This window comes from Cordyceps javanica, chromosome 4 (genome assembly GCF_051103115.1).
Source record: "Cordyceps javanica chromosome 4, complete sequence".
Lineage (NCBI taxonomy): Eukaryota > Fungi > Ascomycota > Sordariomycetes > Hypocreales > Cordycipitaceae > Cordyceps > Cordyceps javanica.
In genome coordinates, this window is record NC_139298.1 from 1,145,805 (window position 1) to 1,166,169 (window position 20,365).

General features: G+C 54.0%; 8 protein-coding genes across 8 annotated transcripts; 2 read left to right on the forward strand and 6 right to left on the reverse strand.

Annotated features, from left to right (window-relative positions):
• Window positions 1-1,239: 1,239 nt before the first annotated feature.
• Window positions 1,240-2,587, forward strand: V2A60_006229 (S8 family peptidase; the record flags this gene model as incomplete). The annotated part of the gene is made up of 3 exons (XM_083257526.1): window positions 1,240-1,509; window positions 1,607-2,305; window positions 2,396-2,587. 3 exons carry the CDS (start codon window positions 1,240-1,242, stop codon window positions 2,585-2,587), a joined length of 1,161 nt encoding a protein of 386 aa, XP_083113652.1.
• A 270-nt stretch (window positions 2,588-2,857) lies between these two features.
• V2A60_006230 (GMC family oxidoreductase) lies at window positions 2,858-4,807 on the reverse strand (the record flags this gene model as incomplete). Its single annotated transcript, XM_083257527.1, has 1 exon — window positions 2,858-4,807. The coding sequence occupies one exon, from the start codon at window positions 4,805-4,807 to the stop codon at window positions 2,858-2,860; it is 1,950 nt and encodes a 649-aa protein (XP_083113653.1).
• A 1,705-nt stretch (window positions 4,808-6,512) lies between these two features.
• On the reverse strand, window positions 6,513-8,276 carry V2A60_006231 (concanavalin A-like lectin/glucanase domain-containing protein; the record flags this gene model as incomplete). Its single annotated transcript, XM_083257528.1, has 2 exons — window positions 6,513-7,416; window positions 7,474-8,276. The coding sequence occupies 2 exons, from the start codon at window positions 8,274-8,276 to the stop codon at window positions 6,513-6,515; spliced, it is 1,707 nt and encodes a 568-aa protein (XP_083113654.1).
• Window positions 8,277-9,669: 1,393 nt separating this feature from the next.
• On the reverse strand, window positions 9,670-10,257 carry V2A60_006232 (uncharacterized protein; the record flags this gene model as incomplete). Its single annotated transcript, XM_083257529.1, has 2 exons — window positions 9,670-9,683; window positions 9,744-10,257. The coding sequence occupies 2 exons, from the start codon at window positions 10,255-10,257 to the stop codon at window positions 9,670-9,672; spliced, it is 528 nt and encodes a 175-aa protein (XP_083113655.1).
• A 1,289-nt stretch (window positions 10,258-11,546) lies between these two features.
• Window positions 11,547-12,320, reverse strand: V2A60_006233 (Rho family GTPase RHO3; the record flags this gene model as incomplete). The annotated part of the gene is made up of 4 exons (XM_083257530.1): window positions 11,547-11,944; window positions 12,005-12,094; window positions 12,157-12,206; window positions 12,259-12,320. The coding sequence occupies 4 exons, from the start codon at window positions 12,318-12,320 to the stop codon at window positions 11,547-11,549; spliced, it is 600 nt and encodes a 199-aa protein (XP_083113656.1).
• A 984-nt stretch (window positions 12,321-13,304) lies between these two features.
• Window positions 13,305-14,579, reverse strand: V2A60_006234 (U2-type spliceosomal complex subunit CWC25; the record flags this gene model as incomplete). The annotated part of the gene is made up of 3 exons (XM_083257531.1): window positions 13,305-13,649; window positions 13,703-14,029; window positions 14,109-14,579. 3 exons carry the CDS (start codon window positions 14,577-14,579, stop codon window positions 13,305-13,307), a joined length of 1,143 nt encoding a protein of 380 aa, XP_083113657.1.
• A 462-nt stretch (window positions 14,580-15,041) lies between these two features.
• Window positions 15,042-15,525, reverse strand: V2A60_006235 (mitochondrial 37S ribosomal protein uS14m; the record flags this gene model as incomplete). The annotated part of the gene is made up of 3 exons (XM_083257532.1): window positions 15,042-15,104; window positions 15,159-15,330; window positions 15,419-15,525. The coding sequence occupies 3 exons, from the start codon at window positions 15,523-15,525 to the stop codon at window positions 15,042-15,044; spliced, it is 342 nt and encodes a 113-aa protein (XP_083113658.1).
• A 540-nt stretch (window positions 15,526-16,065) lies between these two features.
• On the forward strand, window positions 16,066-18,915 carry V2A60_006236 (beta-glucosidase; the record flags this gene model as incomplete). The annotated part of the gene is made up of 1 exon (XM_083257533.1): window positions 16,066-18,915. One exon carries the CDS (start codon window positions 16,066-16,068, stop codon window positions 18,913-18,915), a length of 2,850 nt encoding a protein of 949 aa, XP_083113659.1.
• Between the last annotated feature and the right edge of the window lie 1,450 nt (window positions 18,916-20,365).

The following is a 20,365-nucleotide window of genomic DNA, read 5'->3' on the forward strand; positions in this document are numbered from 1 at the left end:
CGCATGCCCATGAGGATTCCAGCTGCAGAGAGTCACGGCGCACCCCGGATTCACCACCGCCACTTCTCTTGGCGTTTTACCAATGACTTTTGCGGTAGGAGGGAGGCTACCTGAGCAGTCAGCGGGCTTGGGGCCCGGGTAGGCAATAATAATACACTACGCTGGTCGATTGGCTTTGCGGCCGTCGCAAAGCTGTCAACGACTTTTAGTCTGGCGGGGCGGCCCTGCCACTTATTGTCCTCGGGACTACACCTCCGCGCCACTACTGATGCAACCAGCAACAAAGCAAGTCAGGTGGAAAAGGGCAATGTATGGGTGAATATGCTGTAGGAAAACAGAGTTTCGAGGTATGCCCAAGAACGACATCAACTAGGTTAGCCAGTTGCTTGTTTTGGACTCCCCTTATCAGTCTGATCAACAAGAGACGGGACCGAGTAGGCAATGAGCACCAGGGCTTGGAATAAGGAGGGAGGTTGATTAATCAAAACCAAAAGATTGTACCGCATAGCCAGGCACCCTCTGAGGTAATTTGCTGCCGTTCAAGTGCTCTTTGGGAGCCCGGGCCTGCGTTGGCTTGTTGCGTCTTGGTAACGATGCAGCACCTCTCGGGTTTGCGGGCGTCACTACTTGTTCTGAACTAGTATTCAGACTGTAAATGCACTATTATAGACGAATGTAACCTCATGCAATCTAGACGGGCAGCCAAGAACGCTGGTCCGCTTGGAAGGGCGTCCCATTTCACTGCTACAGGATACAGGACAGGCTTGCGGCCCTCGCCGGGGGCAAAGAACAAAACAACTTATAAGCCAGAGCCTTTTGAGAAGGTGTCATATTCCCGCTGATACCAATGTGGATAGAATTGTACTCAAGACCGCAAGCATGGACAGAATAGCTTCATTCTCGAGCCAGAGGTGGTGCTCTGTGGGCAAAAGAACCCGGAGGCGTGAAGGCTAACGGATGCCACTCTGACTTTCGCCTTCCTTCTCAGGAAGGTATGAGATTTCGGAAATGAATTGGATGAAAGATTCTGGTAATACCGAGTCTCACAAGAAGTATGAATCAGGAAGGAAGACCGTTGTTTGAAAAGGATAAATAGCTCGAGTGTCCTTGTCGACAGGACATTCGAGATTCAGAGCACTCGAAAGCATCAGTCCCTGAAACAGCTGAACATCACCAAGAACCATCTTCCACCCCCTTTTCTTGCAAAAACCCATTCCAAGAAGCAAAATTTCCCAAAAAATGCGTCTGTCTCTGCTTCTGGCCATCTTGCCCGCTGTCCTCGCCGCCCCGACGGCCAAGCGCGACGAGCCGGCTCCTCTCCACGCCGCCAGAGATGGCAGCACCCCGATTCCGGGCAAGTACATTGTCAAGTTCAGGGAGGGCAGCCAGGCCGAGGGCCGCGTGTCCATCATGGCCGAGACGGCCGACCACGTCTACAACGACGTGATGCAGGGCTTTGCCGGCTCGCTCGACGAGGCTGCTCTTGAGGAGCTCCGCAACCACCCTGATGTAAGTCAACACGCACGACAAAACACGACTTTGTGATGTATATATATATATATACAAGTAAGATGTCTAACAAACTTGTTCCTGTCGTGTCGATTAGGTCGAGTACATTGAGCAGGACAGCATCGTCAGCCTCTCGGGCTACACGACGCAGCCCAACGCCGTCTGGGGCCTCACGCGCATCTCGCACAAGCGCAACGGCGGCAGCGGCTACACGTACGACGAGAGCGCCGGCGCGGGCACGTGCGTGTACGTGCTGGACACGGGCGTCGACGACCGCCACGCCGACTTTGGCGGGCGCGCCAAGCAGGTCAAGAGCTTCGTCAGCGGGCAGAACAGCGACGGCCACGGCCACGGCACGCACTGCGCCGGCACCATCGGCAGCACCACCTACGGCGTCGCCAAGAAGACGTCCGTCTACGGCGTCAAGGTGCTCGACAACCAGGGCTCCGGCTCCTTCTCGGGCATCATCGCCGGCATGGACTACGTCGTCTCCGACGCCCGCGGCCGCAGCTGCCCCAAGGGCGTCCTCGCCAGCATGAGCCTCGGCGGCGGCTACTCGGCCTCCCTCAACGACGCCGCCCGCAAGCTCGTCCAGAACGGCGTCTTCCTCGCCGTCGCCGCCGGCAACGACAACGCCGACGCCAGCAACTACTCCCCGGCCTCCGAGGCCTCCGCCTGCACCGTCGGCGCCTCCACCGCCCAGGACACCCGCGCCAGCTTCTCCAACTACGGCCGCGTCGTCGACATCTTCGCCCCCGGTCAAGACATCCGATCCCTCGCCCCCGGCGGCGGCACTGTGAGTCTCCCCCGTGTACAGGATGAGAGGCGACCACTCGCGTGCGACTGACTGACTGACTGACTGACTAACCTGTTCCCTCTTCTCTAGGCTTCCATGTCTGGTACCTCCATGGCCACTCCCCACATTGCCGGTCTGGCTGCTTACATTGCTGGCCTCGAGGGTGGCTCTGGCGGCTCGCTCTGCGACCGTCTCGTCGCGCTGGGCACCCGCAACGTCCTCACCGGCATTCCCGCCGGCACCCCCAACGTTCTTGCTTTCAACGGCAACCCCTCTGGTTAAACGGGACAGAGACTGATGAGCGCAGCGGGTATTAGCAAATACGAACCTCTCGCCTGTGACTTCAAGTGCGCATATGAACATATTTGACTTTGACGGACTTTGCACGACCGACCGATAGTTCGTGGTTGATAGTAAATAAAAACAATTCTGTTGTGCTATGTGCGTTCTAAATTTTCATTGCTTAGAATCTGAGAATCATGAAAAAGGTATTATTACCAGCGCTATCAAACCAACTCCGCATCGTCATCAGATCGTTACGTTCCAATAATTTCAGTTCTTGATTTGGCTGAGAATCACATCGGCAGCCTTCTCGCCAACCATATATGTCGAGAGCGCCGTAAATGTTCCTGGAATGCGGGGATACACAGATGCATCCACCACGCGGAGGCCATCCACGCCACGAACGCGAAAGCTGGAATCTAGCACCGCCATTTTATCGCCATCGGCACCGATGGGGCAGGTGCATGAGGCGTGGTGGCCCCAGGCAGTGTCCTTGGCGTACTGCTCAATGTCTGCTTGGCTCTTCACGTCCTTACCAGGGAGCACCTCACGGATGGGTACGATCTGGTTCTTGAAGGCCTCCCGTGCAACGCCGACAGCTTCGTACAACGACTGCAAGTCCTTGGCATAGTCGCCGACGCCCGTGTCAAAGTAATTGTACGTGATTTCAGGAACATCGAGCGGGTCCGCAGAGCGCAGACGCACGGTGCCGGCATTGTTACGCGGGTGCGCTTTGAGAATGGCCCAGGTGAACCAGTCGTGATCCTCAGTGATGTTCACGCTATATCCCGGGAAGTACCCCCGGAAGTTGACAGGGCCGCCAAAGATGAAGCTGTCATAGTCACCATTGTCGGACGCCGAGCTCTTGTGGAGCATGGCAACCGGGAGACCGTTGGTCGCGAGGGTGCCGCGATCACCGAGGAACGGGTTCTCCCATTGGTCCAGGCAGGAGTCATGCTGGCCGTGCAAGCCAAATGTGCAACCTTTCAAGACGGAAAAGTCTTTGGGGGCTTTACCCTGAACGTTGATTTCATAGTGGTCCTGCAGATTGCCGCCTACACCAGGCAAATCGACGACAACGGGAATCTTGAACGACTCTAGCTCCTCCCTGGGGCCAATGCCGCTGAGCTTGAGGATCTGTGGCGAGTTGTAGGTACCTCCTGCAACAATCACTTCGCGAGAAGCGTTGACCTTGCCAGGCGTTCCCTTGCCAGCGGTACCATAGCGAGGACTGGCCTTGTACAAGTACTGACCGTCGAGAAATTCGACACCGGTTGCGCGTGGCTTGTCACCGCTACTATCGATAATGATCTTTGTGACATGGCAGTTCAGACGCACATCGAGAGGGTACTTCTTCCTCCCGCTGCTATCCTTGGCGTCTCGCACAGCAACGACAAAGTCTCGAGAGCCAACACGTGCGCCGTTCTTCGTGGAGAGAGGTACCTGATAGTACGAGTTGGTCTTGTCTCGAGCCTCCGTGTCTGCGTTTGCATCGCCAAGAAGCAGAGTGGCCAGGTCGCCAACAGACGGCAGGATCTTGCCAGAGGCGAATGCGCCGCCGGTGTAGATGCTCAGCAGCTGAGGGTCCTCCAGCGCCAGTGTGAGCTTCGTGTATTCGGTGCTGAGCCAACCGTTATGGCCGTGACCCGCGTCAATAGGCAGGCCGTAGTTCTTGTCCTCCAGACGCACAAAGTACTTGCGCATGTTGTCGGGCCGCCAGGATTCGTCGCCGGTGAGCTGAGCGATGTAGTCAAAGTCGGAGCGGTGGGGATAGACGGTGACAAGGGCATTGTGCGCCGTGCAACCGCCGAGGGTCTGGGTACGCGGGTACAGCGTGCCCTTCATCTTGGAGCCAGCGGGTGGGTTCAGCCCGGTGTACAGGCCGCCGTCGGGTGTCTCGTAGCTTGTCTTGTAGTCGCGGGCTTGCCGCTTCTCGTCGGCGTAGTGGTGGACGAAGAAGTTCCACGATAACGCACCATCCTCGGAGGCCAGCGCAGAGTATGCAGGTACCGTGTAGTTGGTATTCTTGCCCTGGTCGTCGCCAGCCTCAATTAAGAGAGTCTTGTGGCCGGCCATGGCAAGGCGAGCAGCCAGAGGGCCGCCACCGGCACCTGAACCAACAACAACATACTCGTATCCCGTGAGCTCATTCGATTCCGATGCCGCTGAGACGATGGAGGCCGCCGCCACAACCAGGCCGATGGCCGCTTTGAAAATCATGACGCAAGAGGAGTGCCAACTGTTCTCGTGCTTTTTTGTGCGTTGCTAGCAAGGAGTTGGAGCAATAGTTTGTTTGAGTTTGGTGAACAAAAACTACTGCCAAGGCTGCTTTTGCGTGCCAAACGTACAGTAGAAAGAGAGGCAATCGAGCAATAGGTCCTTTCTGGGCTTTTGTACTCTCCATTACCCTGCTGGCCCATGTAATAAGAGATCCATACCGGACCAGCGGCGGAATGGCTACTGGCGCTCCGAACATTCCCATAATAGCCGGCTGCCCTTCTTACGGCCTAGTGAGTTTTCTAGTCATCAACAGCTCACAATATTGGCGCAAGCCAGCGCCCACCTGACTACTGCAATGTGCAATATCCCCTCTTCTTCGCATTGTTGATCCGCGCGGAGTTGTCCAAAGAAGTACAAAGACACTAGAAACCGGGGCTGGTTAGATGATGCCCGCCAAAAGAGCAACGCTAGAGCCCGCCATTTGTGAAATTGCTCTTGAAGATGCTGCACCCGATGCCAAGCTACCGAGAAGAGCGGAGGTCATCACCCAATCATGGGCACGAGAGTTTTCGGAGAGCCATGGTGCCGGGAGGGGAGAAGGGTTGCGAGATGGGATATCCTTGCGACCATGAACTTTGTCAAATGCAACGCTGCTGTGGCAAGAGAGAAAAAGAGGAACCGATTGGTCTTAGTGTGCTGCTGCATTTTGTGGGCAAGCCCTCGGAATCTAATAAGCTAGGATGAAGGCTGGACACCCCCGGCTATGACTGGCGAGAAAGGGGAACAGAAGGAGATTTGTCTCAGGCCAAAGATTCGTCGTATTGTCCCCCGACCATGTAACGTGTTGTCGTCGGACAGTCATTCTCGTCAGGTAAATCGAATACCACGACGAGCCGCAGCCCTAAGGAAGGCTATCAGGGCAGCTCGGTCCGGGTACACGAGCACGGAATCGGCGACCGATCCATCGGCTCAAAACATCAGCGCAATGATGGCCACTCGGAACTTTGACTCGCTCCTAAAAGGGTCCACAGCAAATTCATGTCGACAAAGTGCGGAGCAGTCCCGCGCCACGGCCGCCACGGCCCACAGCAGCCGTAGTCGAGGAACCTTGCAAAGAAAAGAGGCTGGAAGCATGCTGGGATACTTGTATCGTACTGTCGTATTAGTTTGCAGATGAATGAGCGAGGTGGGAAAAACTCCTCAGCCCACGAACCCGAAGGCTCATGAACCTCGGCAACGTCATCAGCCTTACCGTGCGCCCCCCCCCCCCCCCCCCTTGCCTCATCGGCAGCTGAAGATGTCGATCCTTGTCTATTGGAGCCACGCATGATATGTCGCATGGAAAATATGCAGTAGAGCGGAGAAGCCAATCAATAGATGACGAGGCAAAAGCAAAAAGGCAAAAAAAAGAAAAAAAGCAAAAAATGAAGAAGAAAAAAAGTACGCAGACGTTTGATTGTTGAAAATTGATATTAAAATGTACAGTCCATATCGCCGTTGCCCGAGCCCGGGCAAAGAAATGAAATCGTAGAGAAAATCAAAGCAACGACGCAGTAACAATGGCCGAGCTCATGACGGCCTGGATACACAAAGAATCTCAATCTAGATTCCGTCCAAAAGAAAACGAAATGCAACGCTTGACCAAAAGCTACGATTTTATTTTTGACAGTGAAAAAACAAATCAACAATCATCGTTAGAAGCAGCCTAGTCCCAGCGGCTGCCTCCACCTGGGTGGCCGCGGTAGGCTGGCTGGTTTCCGCCGCCATAGCCAGGGCCGGGACTTTGTGTCCGTTGCTGACCGTACTGATGCTGCATGGGGCCGGGGCTCTGCCTGCTGTCGTCGCCGTACCCGGGCTGGCCCATCGGGCTCTGCATCCTGTTCATGCCGTATGCCTGCTGAGGAGCCGGTGAGCCGAAGCGGTACGAGTCGGCCGCGACTGACACCGAGCGCATCTGGCCAACAGGGGACTGCGTCTGGCGAAGAGGCATCACGTCGCTGTGCGCTTGCGAAACTTGGCGCTGGGCATTGTTGTTGAAGCCGCCGCTTGCGGAAGAGGCGGGTAAGCCAAAGTCAAAACCGGAATGGTTGCCGACGGCATTGGTGGAGTTGTAAGGGCCATAAGGCGACGTTGGCGTGCCAGGCACGGCATGGCTGGGGGCATGGCCGGCCGCCACAGCGCCGCCGGCGAAGGCGCCAGCCGCGCCAGCCAGGGCCATGTTATTGACAGACGGGTTACGCGAGCCAGGGCGCGAGTCGTCGGGATGGCTGAAGGGGTCGCCAGCTGCGCCCGATGGCGACAGATTGTTGCTCTTTTCTCCGTATTCATGGCCGTGCTCTCGGAATCCGTCAGGGTTAACACCATCCCTGCGGAATTGTTCGAGTTCAAGACGGTCGGCGTCAGCCTTCTCATCGGCAAGCCTGGCTTCAGCGGCGCCGAGTTTGCGCTGTCTGATGTAGTAGTAGAGCAGTGTGCCAATGGCAAGAGCGGCAACAGCGCCGATTGCTGAATAGATACCAATCTTGGCGTTGGGAGACAGATTTTTCCAGCCGTCCACTGGGCTTGTCGAAGGCGGCTTGTTGATGTTGTTGTACGCGGTCGAGTTACCTCTAGCAATGTGGTCAGCGAAACAATTCCAGCACAGAGCATCCATCTTGGCAACCTACTCCTTGATTTGAATGCTTTGATAGCTGCCTGTCTGGTCTCCGTATGAGTACTCCTTGGCGCCCTTGGTGTAGTCCTCAATCTTGATGCTCTTGACGAACATGGTGTATGGACCCTTGGAGTAATCGGTTTTGCCACCAGCCCATGTGATGGTGCCTTCCGGGAGTGAGGGATCACCACCCGCCCAGATGCCAATGTTCATCCGCATGGGCGTTTGGGGAAATTTGTCGCCGTTCTTGGCGTCGTTGTAGGCGAGGGTGCGAATCACGTTGCCATCGATGGACCACTCAAGCCTGTCCTTGGTCCAGTCGACAATGTAGGTGTGGTAGTCGTCCTGGTTGCCACCAGCCATGACGTGCTCCTTTCCGAAAGAGTGATCGTCCTCATCGCCCTTGGAGAAGATGTTGGTGGTGACCTGGGTGGCATTGGCACCCATGAACTCAATGTCGATCTCGTCCAGATCATCACTCAGCAACATGAGAGAGCTAATGATACCGGTACCAGATGCAACCTTGAGGCTTATTTCGTAGCGACCCCAGAAGATGTAGAATTTGGATCGAATTGTGGGCGAGTCGCCTTGCTTCTTGACGGAGAAGCTAGCGCCCGTGTCGGCATTGTAGTCGACGCTTCCGACTGTGGTTTCCCAGAGATCATATGACGGTGTCGCGTTGAAGTTGAAGAGATGGCTGGTGCCAAAGGCCGGGTCGGCAGGGCAGTCAGTGCGATTAAGAGGCTGGCAATCCGTGTGGACCTGCGCGGTGGCAGCGCCGAGCAGCAAGGTAGCTGCAGCGAGGCGGAATCGCATGCTGAGTATTTCGAGTCGCAATGGGGGGTGCAAGAGCTTTTTGCAGTCGTTTTATCGTCGACTATCGAAGGAAAAAAAGATACAGATAAAGGTGGCGCAAGATCAGAAGAATTGTAGTAGACTTGGCGAACAGTGAGGGTCTGTGAGGATGAGTCTCTGGTCCAGCAGAGGAACGTGGGTGTGATGCGTATGTGAATGTCTGAAGAGACAGTAGAGAGTGAATCGAGTCGGTAGTTGATGAAAGGAGTGACGGAAGAGCAAAACTTGCCGAAGCCGCAGGCGAGTAAACAACGGCGACGTTCAAAATAACGGCGACGAGGGGGCGCAACGTTGTGAGGAATGAAGGACACAGGATGAAATTTCGGGGCTCACAATGAGGGTGTGAGAAGAGGGAGACGACTTGATTGCACTGTCAGCATGTGTGGCACCATGTTCCTAACCAGTTCCTATCTAGCGCGCTCGGCCATTAATTCTTTTGCCATTGCTCGACTGTCTTTCATTTTCTCCTCTCCTTGCTTGGGTGCCCGTAATTTCCAGGGGCAGATAACGGGGGAGCGGGCATTTTTGGTGCCATATCTGAATCGTTCAAGCCACTCAAACTGGAAATTCAATCAATTGTTCAGGGGCCTGCCAAGGGACTTGCACACAAGCTGACCAGTGAGAGGCTGCGAAGAGAGTAAAGATATGGGTCTGACCCGCTGTGTGCCTGACCTAACAGCACCAGCGCAGGAACTTACTACTAAGTACTCGGTACGTTCACCTCCCCCCCTCTCCCCGCATAAGTCGCTGGCAAGGCGAGGAAAGGGAGAAGAGAAAAAGAGTCATGAAAATCCTATCGCATTATTCGGTAGTACACTTAGACCAATCGTTTTTTCTTGGCTTTTCTCATAATACTGTCGCCACACCGTCCGGACTTTGGTCCACTCAATCAATCTCTGTCTCGGGCACCTAAGTACGGGGTACACAGATCTACTACCCATTTTTTTTTTTGCGCGGGTTCTTCATCTGGCTGGCAAAACATCAATCGCCCAGCCCGTAACAGTCAACAGTGCACACCTACATCTTCGCTTAATCAACCCACGGCGTCCGTCACTCTTGTTAAACTGCCATGGGGTATATACTGGTGCAGTCTCATTCCCAGTTCCAAAACTCCGTCATCAGCGGTGACTTGCAGCTGGAATATCTCACCAGAGCTGCTGGGCAACGACACGGCACAAATGAGACATCCCCGCTGACAAAACCTGGCAGGGAAGAAACAAAAATCAGATGTATTGGCAGCTGAAACTATCGTTAAACAAGTGACGTAAGTAGGTGAGAGCGAAGGGGGGAACCATGAACATATTCAGCACGTCGCCGCGTGGAAATCCAAGGCAGACGTTGCAGAGATGCGATATCAGAGACCGTGACCTACAATCAACCTGTTAGCATCGCTGCATACTCATCACGAGATGGTTGCGTGACACCCACGTCCCAGCACCTTGCCGCGCTTCGACACCTCGGCTGCGTGGTGCTGCTTGATCCTGGCCCGCCGCGCATCTTCGGCCGCCTCGGCCTCGAGCCGCGCGACGTGCTCCCGAGCCTCCTTGACCCGTCGTCGCGCGGCGTCGAGCGCCCTGTCCGCCTCCTCCTCGGCCGCCTCGGCGCTCATGACGTGCTCCCGCGCGCGCAGGATGCTTGGGTCCAGGTCGTCGTCGTCGTCGCCTCCGCCCATGCCCATCTTATGGAGGCTCTTGTGCAGCAGGCTCGGGGTGCGTGTCTGCTGCGTGTCCGGTTCCGCGACTACGGCGCCTTCCTCGTGGCCGCGCCGGAACAAACTGCCTCGTTTGCTACGCACGTCGTTGCCGGTGCCCGAGGACGTGGTCGAGGTGGTTCGCGCCGGCGACGGGTCGCGCCGGCTGTGGAAGAGGCCGTGCCTCTTGGCGGCGGGCTCTTCGACTACTGGCTCTACCGGCGCGTCGCTGCGTGAGTGAAAAAGTGGCATTTTTCTTTGTTGTAATGAGTTATCGCAACTTGCTGTAGTTGTATTGTAAAGTGCCAAGCAGGGCTTACAAGCGGCCACGTCGTGTATTTGAGTGCCCCCAATTCATGATGGACACGGCAGTCCACGTAGTGCAATCTATGTCCAATATATGTGGTCCAACCAGTAACTTGTTTCTATGCCTCTTCCTCAGTTTTTAGTTTGCCCGAAAACTTGCTTTCCTCTTGGCGGGATGGCTGGTCGATCCTACGCCAGTGACGTCAATGCCGCCATAGCCAGACAGCCACAACACCAGAGACTGGTATATATGGCTCGAGAATCAATGCCATTTCATCAACGCCACCTCAGCACAGCAGGGCATGCAAGGGCAAAAAAGAAATTCAGAAGCAGTCAACGTTGACGCATCTTTTTCGGTGTGCCTACCAATCAGTCTGGCACCCATGACGTGAACACTGGGCACCAGCAGGCCGCCCGTTTCATGCAACTCGGTATTAGGCACTGACTTGGGTCTACACACCACATCCCAAACTTTGCCGGCCGCCACTCCTCCTCATTCACCAGCAAACATCCGTCGTGTTCTTGTCTGCAGCCTAACGCATGTCTACACGGCCACGCTCCTGTCGCCTTGCATCCGAGACATGCTCAAAAAAAAGTCGACGCCTCGTACCTGCAGCAATGCACATAGGAACCCGCATAAAAGCACACGGCAAGAACTAGGATTGGGTAATGAATAGTGCCAAGGATAAACATATGGATAGAGATGTAAAACAAAAACAAAAGCAAAGTCCTATAAATATTATCTAGTATTGGAGATAAGCTCGGCATTGCTCTTCGCGCCACCCAGACACCCCAAACACACATGCTTGCCTTTGACTTGCCCAGACAATAGTGAGATCCTCCACTCTTTCTCCTCCCAAGGAGAGACATTTTGGGCATATTACATTGATAAGAAGAAAACAACAAATGAAAGAGAGAAAATTCGAAATCGTCAGATTTGTATCCCAGGACGTGATTGTGCAGAAATGGCACAATGCCACGGTTGCGTCGAATATGTACAAGAAACGTAGATGCGAGGAAGAATAGATTAGTTCAAAACACAGGTGTTCGAAGTGAAAACGAAAAAAGAAAACCGGAAAGAAACGGTGCCTGGGCCGCCAAACACAGACCAGCAGTTGGTGCAAGGTCTGTCGGTCAAAGAGGAAACGGCCAGTAGTGCGGGAATCGTAACGCGGCAATGCAAAAAGGCAAATCCGCTGCAAGTCAAGCGAAATAGCATGAGCAGCTCTTCACGCTCACATAATGACGCATTTGCTCTCCTCGCGCTCCTTCTTGACGCTTAGGGCAACACGGGCCGCCTCAGTAAAGGCCTCGTTGACACCGCGGTTCTTCATGGCGGAGCACTCGAGGTAGCGCGAGGCCCCTATGCGGCGGGCGACTTCGAGGCCTTGCTCGTAAGTGATGAGAGGCTTCTTCTCGCGGGGCTCGGCTGTCTCAGCAGCAGGGGTACTGGCGCCAGCCTCTTCCGTCTCTTCCTCCTCGGACTGCTCACGGAGATCACACTTGAGGGCAACGAGGACCAGCTTAACGCCGGCACAGTTATCAGCAATCTCACCCACCCACTTGGACTCGACGTTTTCCAGCGAGTCCTTGCTATCTACAGAGTAGCAAAGCATAATGAGATCGGTGTCGTCTGTGGAAACGCGTTAGCCGGATGAGATCTGCAAAGTATCTAAACGCGGGAGTCGTCTACCGTAAGAGAGAGACCGCAGACGGTCGAATTCCTCCTGGCCAGCAGTGTCCCACAGTGACAGTTCGATGTGAACACTGTCGACAAAGATGTCTAAACATGTACGTCAGCCAAATGTCGGTGTACCAGAATACCATTATTAGCGTGTGTCGTACCATGTACATAGTTTTCGAAGACGGTGGGTTCGTAGACGGTGGGAAAGTAGCTGTAATATTGTCAGCGGTCGTGTGATATCCATCGCGACATCTTGTACATACCCTCTTGTGAAGACGTTCAGTAGGGAAGTTTTACCGCAGGCACCATCGCCACTACAATCCATCTTCGTCAGTTGAAGCCCGGTTGACGCAAGCGCCCGTCGTCGGAGGCGACGAGGGGCTCCGACCATGAACGGGTACGCACAGCAGCACCAGCTTGCGCTGGACATTCTTCGACCCTCCGCAAAGGGGCATACTGGTCGTTCGTGGGTGGTCGATCAAGATTGCCGGAAATCCACCGCAGGTTGCTGGGTACGACTTCTTCGTCTTTTTGCGTCCAGTGGCTCGAGTCGCGATGTTGCGAGAATCGGGAATGCGGCGTGGCCTCTTGTCGTGAGCGACAATAACGTCAAGTGTACGCACGTAACAGAACTAGTGCGCGACTACGTTGGGTCGGGATCCAGAACCCAGCAAAGGCGAGCAGGAAATGGCACTGGTACGTCGGTGGCGGTCTTGAAAGGCAGCAAGCAGCCTTCTGTTCGAGTGCCGCGGCGAGGAGGAGTCAGGAAGAGGTGACGAAGGATAAAAAGTGTCAGGTTAAGGCCAGGATAGTTGAGGCGCGTGGTGGACGCTGGAGAGAGTGGAGTGGAGAGTCTGGGACATGATCGCAAGGTACCTAGTATTGCCTCAGTAGTCAGGGGGGGCTCTCCCATTCCACCCACCTAAAATTCGCGACCTACTCATAACTTAAACTTACTGGTATTGGGTTGTACTCCGTGCCCACTTGGGTGGCGCAAGGCCTCTCAAGCGTCCATCTTTCCACCATTATAATATACTTTTTCGTAAACTCCTCGAAGACAGGGCTTGGTAACCTCATTTACTGTGTCTTTGCTTCCGAGTCTGCGGAGGATACGGGGGGGGGCTGTGATACGAGAGATAGTCATTCTCCTTTGCTTCGTCTGAGAGCGTCCGACAGCCAGCCGGGTTGCTGTCTTACATACAGTACAACCATAAAGACCATCCAACATGATGAGTTCTAGTCTCCTCTGATCGTTTGAAAAATGTGTCAGTGCTATTCAATGCTAACGCTAATTCATAATCTCTTCGCTTCAGTTGTCGTCTCTCTGATACCCATGCTTGTTCCGTCCCATTCTGGCTCCGAGATCCATATGTCCGGCTTGCCGATGCAGGCCGTTCGTAAATGCTCTGTCGCCATTGCGCTCCCTAGCATCATCATCCGCATCCCGGGCGAGGCGTTCCTTTTCCTCAATCGCGGCCAGACGATCACTGCGATCTTGGTCCAGTTCGTTTGCAGCGCTTTGCATGGCTGCAAGTTTTCGCGCATTCTCCTCTCTGGCCCTTTTGTCTTCTTCGTCGCTGTTTTGCCTTCCGTTGTGATGGCCATCACGCCTGCCTCCAGTAAAATTGGGTCTTCTATCGCCATTCTGACGGTGCTGTGATCGATCCCCTCTCTTGTTATATGAGTCGCGGTAGCGAGGTCTGTCACCTTCGGGGGACCTGTTTCGTGACTGTCTAGAGTCCGAATCACGCTCCCTTCGAGGTGACCTGTCGCGTCTGCGGGAGTCGTCTCGCGTAGCATGCCTTTTGTCTCTTGAACTGTCGCGGTGACGTCGTAAGCTTCGTTCCTCAGAGTCATCTCGCGACCGTCTGGCACCTCTGGCATCATCGCGAGAGTTAGAGTGGCGCCGGTGTGGGCTTCGAGACCGGGAATATGAGCGACGTCGGGGTCTGTGTGAGCGATCGTGATCGCGATCGCCATCTCGATCTCTGTCTCGATTGCGCCCGTGATGGCGGTGATGTCGTCTATGTCCATCTTCGCGATGTCTGCTTCTGTCTTTCTTGTCGCTTTCGTCTGTTTTGCCCATCGACGCCAATAGTTGCCTGCGTCGAACAGGGTCATTCATCATGGCTTCGTATGCAGCCTGCTCCTGGCGCTTGATTGCAAGCAGAGGGTCGTCTCGAATCTTTGCTGCTGTATCTCTGGCACTGTTCGCATTCTGCAGAGCCATGAAACTCTCTTGTCCGGCGTTCTTCTCCAGCTTCTCGTGCTCGTTGCCCTTGATAAGATTATCGATTCGTCGCTTTCCGAGTAGGTATGCTTCCATCTCCTCAGTGGTGCCCGCCTGGCCGTCGGTAGGCCCTTGGTACATCCAGTCGACTCTGTCCACTCTCTTTTTCCCTCCTGCGGCCTCCAGCTGCCGCTGCAGCTCTTCTTTGGCGCGTTCTTCTTTGATTTCATCGATGCGCTGCTGTGTACGTTTGCGCTCGGCTAGAGCCTTCTGCTCCTCATCGTAGACAGCTGCTTGGTTACGCCGAAGCGTCGGGTGGAACGACTTTTTCAGATTGAGATCTCCGCCTCCCATATTTACGACACAGGAGAGATGTTGTTGTAGAGAAAGAGGAACAAGGTCAGAGGTAAAAACGAGCAGTGGCGATAAATTTGAGGCTGGTTCAGGCACTAGCACTGCAGCCTGCCGGCCCCGCTATATACTATCATTTCAGAGCAAGGAAGCTTGTGACACAATGTGCCTATTCGTCCTTCGTTTCAACCTTTGGGTAAAAAATTGCCAGCAGTACGATTACTATTTTATATTGCAAGGCGAAGTAAAGCAGGATTCAAAGGAACCACCGTGATTCATCCGAGTTTTCATGCACTAGCCCTACAAAACATCGTAGGACGCCGGGATTGTCCGGCAATGGTCAGAGATCAACAAGAATGTATTTTACGGTATTCGTACAAGAGCAATCAGATCGGTGACGTATGCTCATATGCTCCTAATTATACAAGAAAATTGGCCATTCCTACTCGAGGGTTGAGGTCAGAATTACCAGCTTGCGCGCTTCACGCCGGGGATGTTTCCAGCCATGGCCTGCACTCTGAATTGGTACTGCAACAAATCAGTATTTGGGTATGTCTTGCTTAAATGACATTTTTTGCTTACTCTGCTCATCTTAAAGTCGCTCAAGACACCACGGCCCTGCCCACCCATGATGCAACGGTTGCGAATTTGTGTCGGTCGGGTATAGCAGTGCATCTGCGCAAGCTGCAATTGAGCCTCTGCCCGCACCCGAGGAGAGAGGGTAGTATTTCGGATCATGTATCGAAGCGCTTGTCTGTTGATCATCCGTTAGTCTCTGTCTCCTTTTCTGCGCCGGAGCATGCGCCGGGGCATTGTTGCGCTATTGAGGTAATCCTGCGTACCGCTCGGGTTCGAATTGCTCGAAAGTTTTGCGCTTTGTGTGATCGCGGATCGTTCGAATGTTGTAGAAGCATCCCAGGTCAAGCTTTTTGGCGCGAAACATCGACATTTTGGCGGTATTGTGATGCTTGACAGACTGGTTAAGTTGAGCGCATCTTCGAGGCCAAGAGAAGAATATCGTGGGAGTGGGGAATAACCGAAGCTTAGCCGCGACAGGGAATCGTGGTATAGGGCCCGAGTTCCCAACAATTCGCGGCGGATAGCGAGGGAGGGAAAACGAAGAACTGATCGAGAGGAGGTTTAAGAAATAAGTTGGCAGACCATCATTAAAGGGATTTTCACATTCATGAAATTCAGATTTCGAGTCATCTTTGGAGTAGTCGATTAGAAGCATTACAGTGGAGACCAACCGTACCTAGCTGGCTTGGTGTCTGTGTTCTTTACTTGTTCATCACGTCCAGGGACACTAAGACTAATACAACCGTTCCTTGCTTCTGACATCTGTATTGCTGTATTGAACAACAATCTGGCAATTGAGGCGACAATTTATTCTCTTTGGCTTTCTATCTCCTATGCTCCGAACGTGACAATCGCCGCAGCTTTAGATCACGTTGCTGCATCCTCAGGGGCAGCCACAGCGCTTGACGCCATGGCCTCTCACGCAAAGCTGAACGACGAAAACCTACTTCCGCACAAGTCGCAATATGAGGTTTCGGATGATTCTGGGGACTCCGATATCGAACTGGACGAGTTGGGGGATGAAATCGACACAGATTTGCTCAGGAGCACTCGTCAGGAAACGTCGGAGCCCAAGCACCTCGGAACGGAGCAGTTGGAGCACTTCATAGCCCGATTACGCGCCTGGCGACTACGCAAGAGAAGTATCATCATCTCCTCGATTATCGCCGTTCTTATAGTGCTGGGTGCGTTATTTGTCTGGGGAAAATATACGCAAACCCCTCCAGAGGGCAGATCTCCTCCGTGGTATCCCTCTCCCAGAGGTGGCACTGTAACGCAATGGGCCGAGAGTTATGAGAAAGCCGCCCGGATGGTCAGGAATATGACTCTGGCAGAGAAAGTCAATATCACTACAGGTACCGGATGGGCTATGGGGCTCGCTGTTGGGAATACAGGACCAGCCATCTATGCAGGGTTTCCTTCTCTAGCGTTGCAAGATGGCCCCTTAGGCATCAGGTTTGCCGACAACGCCACCGCATTCCCGGCAGGAATCACAGTTGGCGCTTCCTGGAACAAGGAACTCATGTACCAGCGGGGTCAGGCGCATGGAAAAGAAGCTCGAGAAAAGGGTATCAATGTCTTGCTCGGCCCTTCAGTTGGCCCCTTGGGTCGCATGCCCGCCGGTGGTCGTAATTGGGAAGGATTTGGCCCTGACCCATATCTCCAGGGCATTGCAGCGGCAGAGACAATCCGTGGAATTCAAGGTGAAGGCGTCATGGCCACCATCAAGCATTTCGTGGCGAACGAACAGGAGCATTTCCGTCAGCCTTGGGCTTGGGGCTTTCCGCATGCTGTGTCGTCTAACGTGGACGATAGAGCCATGCATGAGCTTTACGCTTGGCCCTTTGCCAATGCTGTCAAAGCTGGCGTTGCCAGTGTCATGTGCTCTTACAATATGGTCAACAACTCGTATGCGTGTGGCAACTCCAAACTATTAAATGGGATTCTCAAGGACGAGCTCGGCTTCCAGGGTTTCGTCATGTCTGATTGGCTTGCCCAACAGTCGGGTGTTGCAAGCGCGCTCGCGGGACTCGACATGTCAATGCCAGGCGATGGATTAGTCTGGACGGATGGCAAGTCACTTTGGGGACCTCACCTATCGCGTGCCGTACTGAATGGTTCTCTGCCAGTATCTAGGCTAGATGATATGACGCTCCGGATTGTCGCATCGTGGTATCAGCTCGGTCAAGACGATGCGTCCCGGTTTGACGGCAAGGGGCCCAATTTCTCATCTTGGACTAACCACAAGTTGGGATACCTCAGCGATGGAAGCTCTTCCCCACAGGAGAAAGTTGAAGTGAATCAATACGTCAATGTACAGCATAACCACTCCATTCTAGCAAGGCAGATCGCAGTCGAAGGTACTGTGCTCCTCAAAAACACGGGTATTCTTCCACTGGCTCGCTCTGGTCTTCCTTCGGGGACGATTCGTAGAGAAGATGGAAAAACTAATGTTGGCATATTTGGAGACGATGCAGGGCCAGGTCTTGGTCCAAACTTTTGCGCCGATCGAGGCTGCAATGAAGGAACACTGGGCTCTGGATGGGGTAGCGGGGCCGTCGAGTTCCCTTACCTGGTAACGCCAGAATCTGCACTCAAAGAAGCATTTGATGCTAATACTGTCAATGTGTCTTTGTCTTTATCTAACAAGAAGCCAAGCCGAAGCCTGCTCCAGGCAATGGATCTTTGCATCGTGTTCGCCAACGCTGATGGCGGCGAAGGCTATCTCAAGTGGGCGTCGATCGCAGGTGATAGAAACGACTTATTCTTGCAAAAGAACGGCGACGATCTTATTATAGATGTTGCTGAAGGGTGCGGCGGTGGCAAGGGCAAGACGATTGTCGTCATTCATGCTGTTGGCCCTGTCGTGATGGAGCGCTGGATTGACCACCGTGGAATCGGCGCTGTTCTGGCTGCAAACTTACCAGGACAGGAAAGCGGTAATGCATTGTCAGACATCCTCTTTGGGGATGTCTCTCCAAGCGGAAAACTTCCTTACACTATCGGCAAATCTCTAGAAGATTACGGACCCGGTGCGAAAATCATGTATACCCCGAGCAGCCTTGTCCCACAGCAGGATTTTACGGAAGGGCTCTACATTGACTATCGTCATTTCGACAAGTTCAACGTCCAGCCACGCTTTGAGTTCGGCTTTGGGCTGTCTTATAGCTCTTTTAATTACAGCAATCTGCAAATCACGGAGGTCAAGGCAAAATCCCAACTGGCCGGAGACCGACCTGCGGATAAAGCGTCCCCGCCAGCTTTGGGCGACAAAATTCCAGACATTGGCGAAGCAATCTTCCCAGCCGAGATTCGCAAGCTGCAAAGATATATTTACCCATACATTAAATCAGAATCGGAGATCAAGTCGGGTGATTACCCTTACCCGGAAGGATACGACGTCAAGCAGCCCCCATCCGCTGCCGGAGGTGGAGAAGGCGGCCACCCGGACCTCTGGGAGACGCACGTATCAGTCCGCGCCGATGTTGGAAACGACGGCGCTGTTGGAGGCAAGGCCGTGACTCAGCTGTACGTCTCATTCCCTGATACGAAGGGGGTGGACTTGCCTGTGCGCGTTCTGCGCGGATTCGAAAAGGTTTACTTGGCGCCGGGAGAGTCTCAGAACGTCTTGTTCAACCTGACCCGAAGGGATCTGAGCTATTGGGATACGAAGCTTCAAAACTGGGTCATGCCTGAGGGCAAATTTTCCATTTCTGTTGGTGCCAGTTCGAGGGATCTGAAGCTTTCAGGCACTTGGTGAAGATGTACGAAATGCACACAAAGAGACGCAGTCTGGGGCAGGCTCCTTGGACGTAAAATGATGTAGCGTCAATAATGAAGATGATGCCAGCATTGTTTCACGGCATTCTGGATCTCACGCTATCCGTACTGAGCGAGGCAGAGTGGCGCTTAATAGATGCCGTCAAGGTGGCTGTGCCGCGTCTACGATGCATAGCCATGCGGCGTCATTCTCACTCGGTCGGCCGCGGACCTGGCAGTGCAGGGGTATGACAGGATCAGTCGCCGAACGTACGCCAGCATGGGTACTGATGCGCCGCTGCATGCATGCATGTGTGCGTCAATATTTTCCTGATTTGCGTTGCCCTCTTACGCGCCGGGTGCTACCGCTCTTCCACGACGCGGTCCTGGGCTTTCTCATCCACTCCTGCGCCAGCCAGCGAGGCAGCCACCCCATGATGACCACGGATAAGTGAGTTGGGCTGAGGAGTGCGGTGCCTGGTTGGAATCACCCGCAAGCCTTGCACGACGACAGACATGAGTTGATCCAGACAGCAAATGTAGTCTGATTCTATTTTGATGGTAATCTGCAAGCCACACCACCCACATAACTGGTAACAGGGTGGAGGGGGTAGCCGGCGCTTAAGCACGAACGCCATGGCTGCATGGCCCGGTGGGATGAGGCTGACACTGCCTGACTGCCACGAGAGAAGAAGGGGGACAGAAATAGCAACAAATGCAATGCACGACCCTCCCCCCCCTCCCCCCCCCTCCCCGGGGCTAGTGCATTCTGGAAGCTTAGAGAGGCACGGCTTGCACGGCTCCTCGCCCAATTTGGAGGCGGGCCAGCCTTGTAAGTGGTGGGCGGCGCCAATGCCGAGCCAAGACCCCATGATGGGAAACTGCCGGCGCAAAGGACAGTTAGTCTTGCGATGGGAGCCGCCACGCATAAGAGGTTGCTGACACCAAGATACAAGCTGTATTTAGTATAAATGTCTTGCGGCACATAATTTTCGCTTCTTTCTTTCTTTGTCCTCTGTGGATGGTCAGAGAGGCTGATTACTTCTGACATTGCCCAACTAGTTCTTGCACCGCCCAGCAAAAAGTATACCCGGCTGACCTCGTTCACGCCGGCCGTTGATTACTGGATCGGGCAGGCCGGTCAACGAGGCTCGCTCCGGCTCTCCTCTCTCCCCGCGCCAGAGGGCCAAACCTTTTTTTATTTTTTTTTTTTTTCTTATTTTCTGGATGCGGCTCTTCCGTCTACCGGCACTAGCACAGGGCTGATTTGCATCTCATTCCGCCTCGAGAAAACCAACCGCTTGGCGCGTTATAAGCCTTCCGCTACCAATGAGACGGCCGCAGAGCCGAAGATTCCTCATTGTTGTGGGTTGTTTATGAGATCTCTTATGCCGTACCTGTGGCTTATTGTGTTTGTTTGAGGTAGTATCCTTTGCCGCCGGCTCACTTGG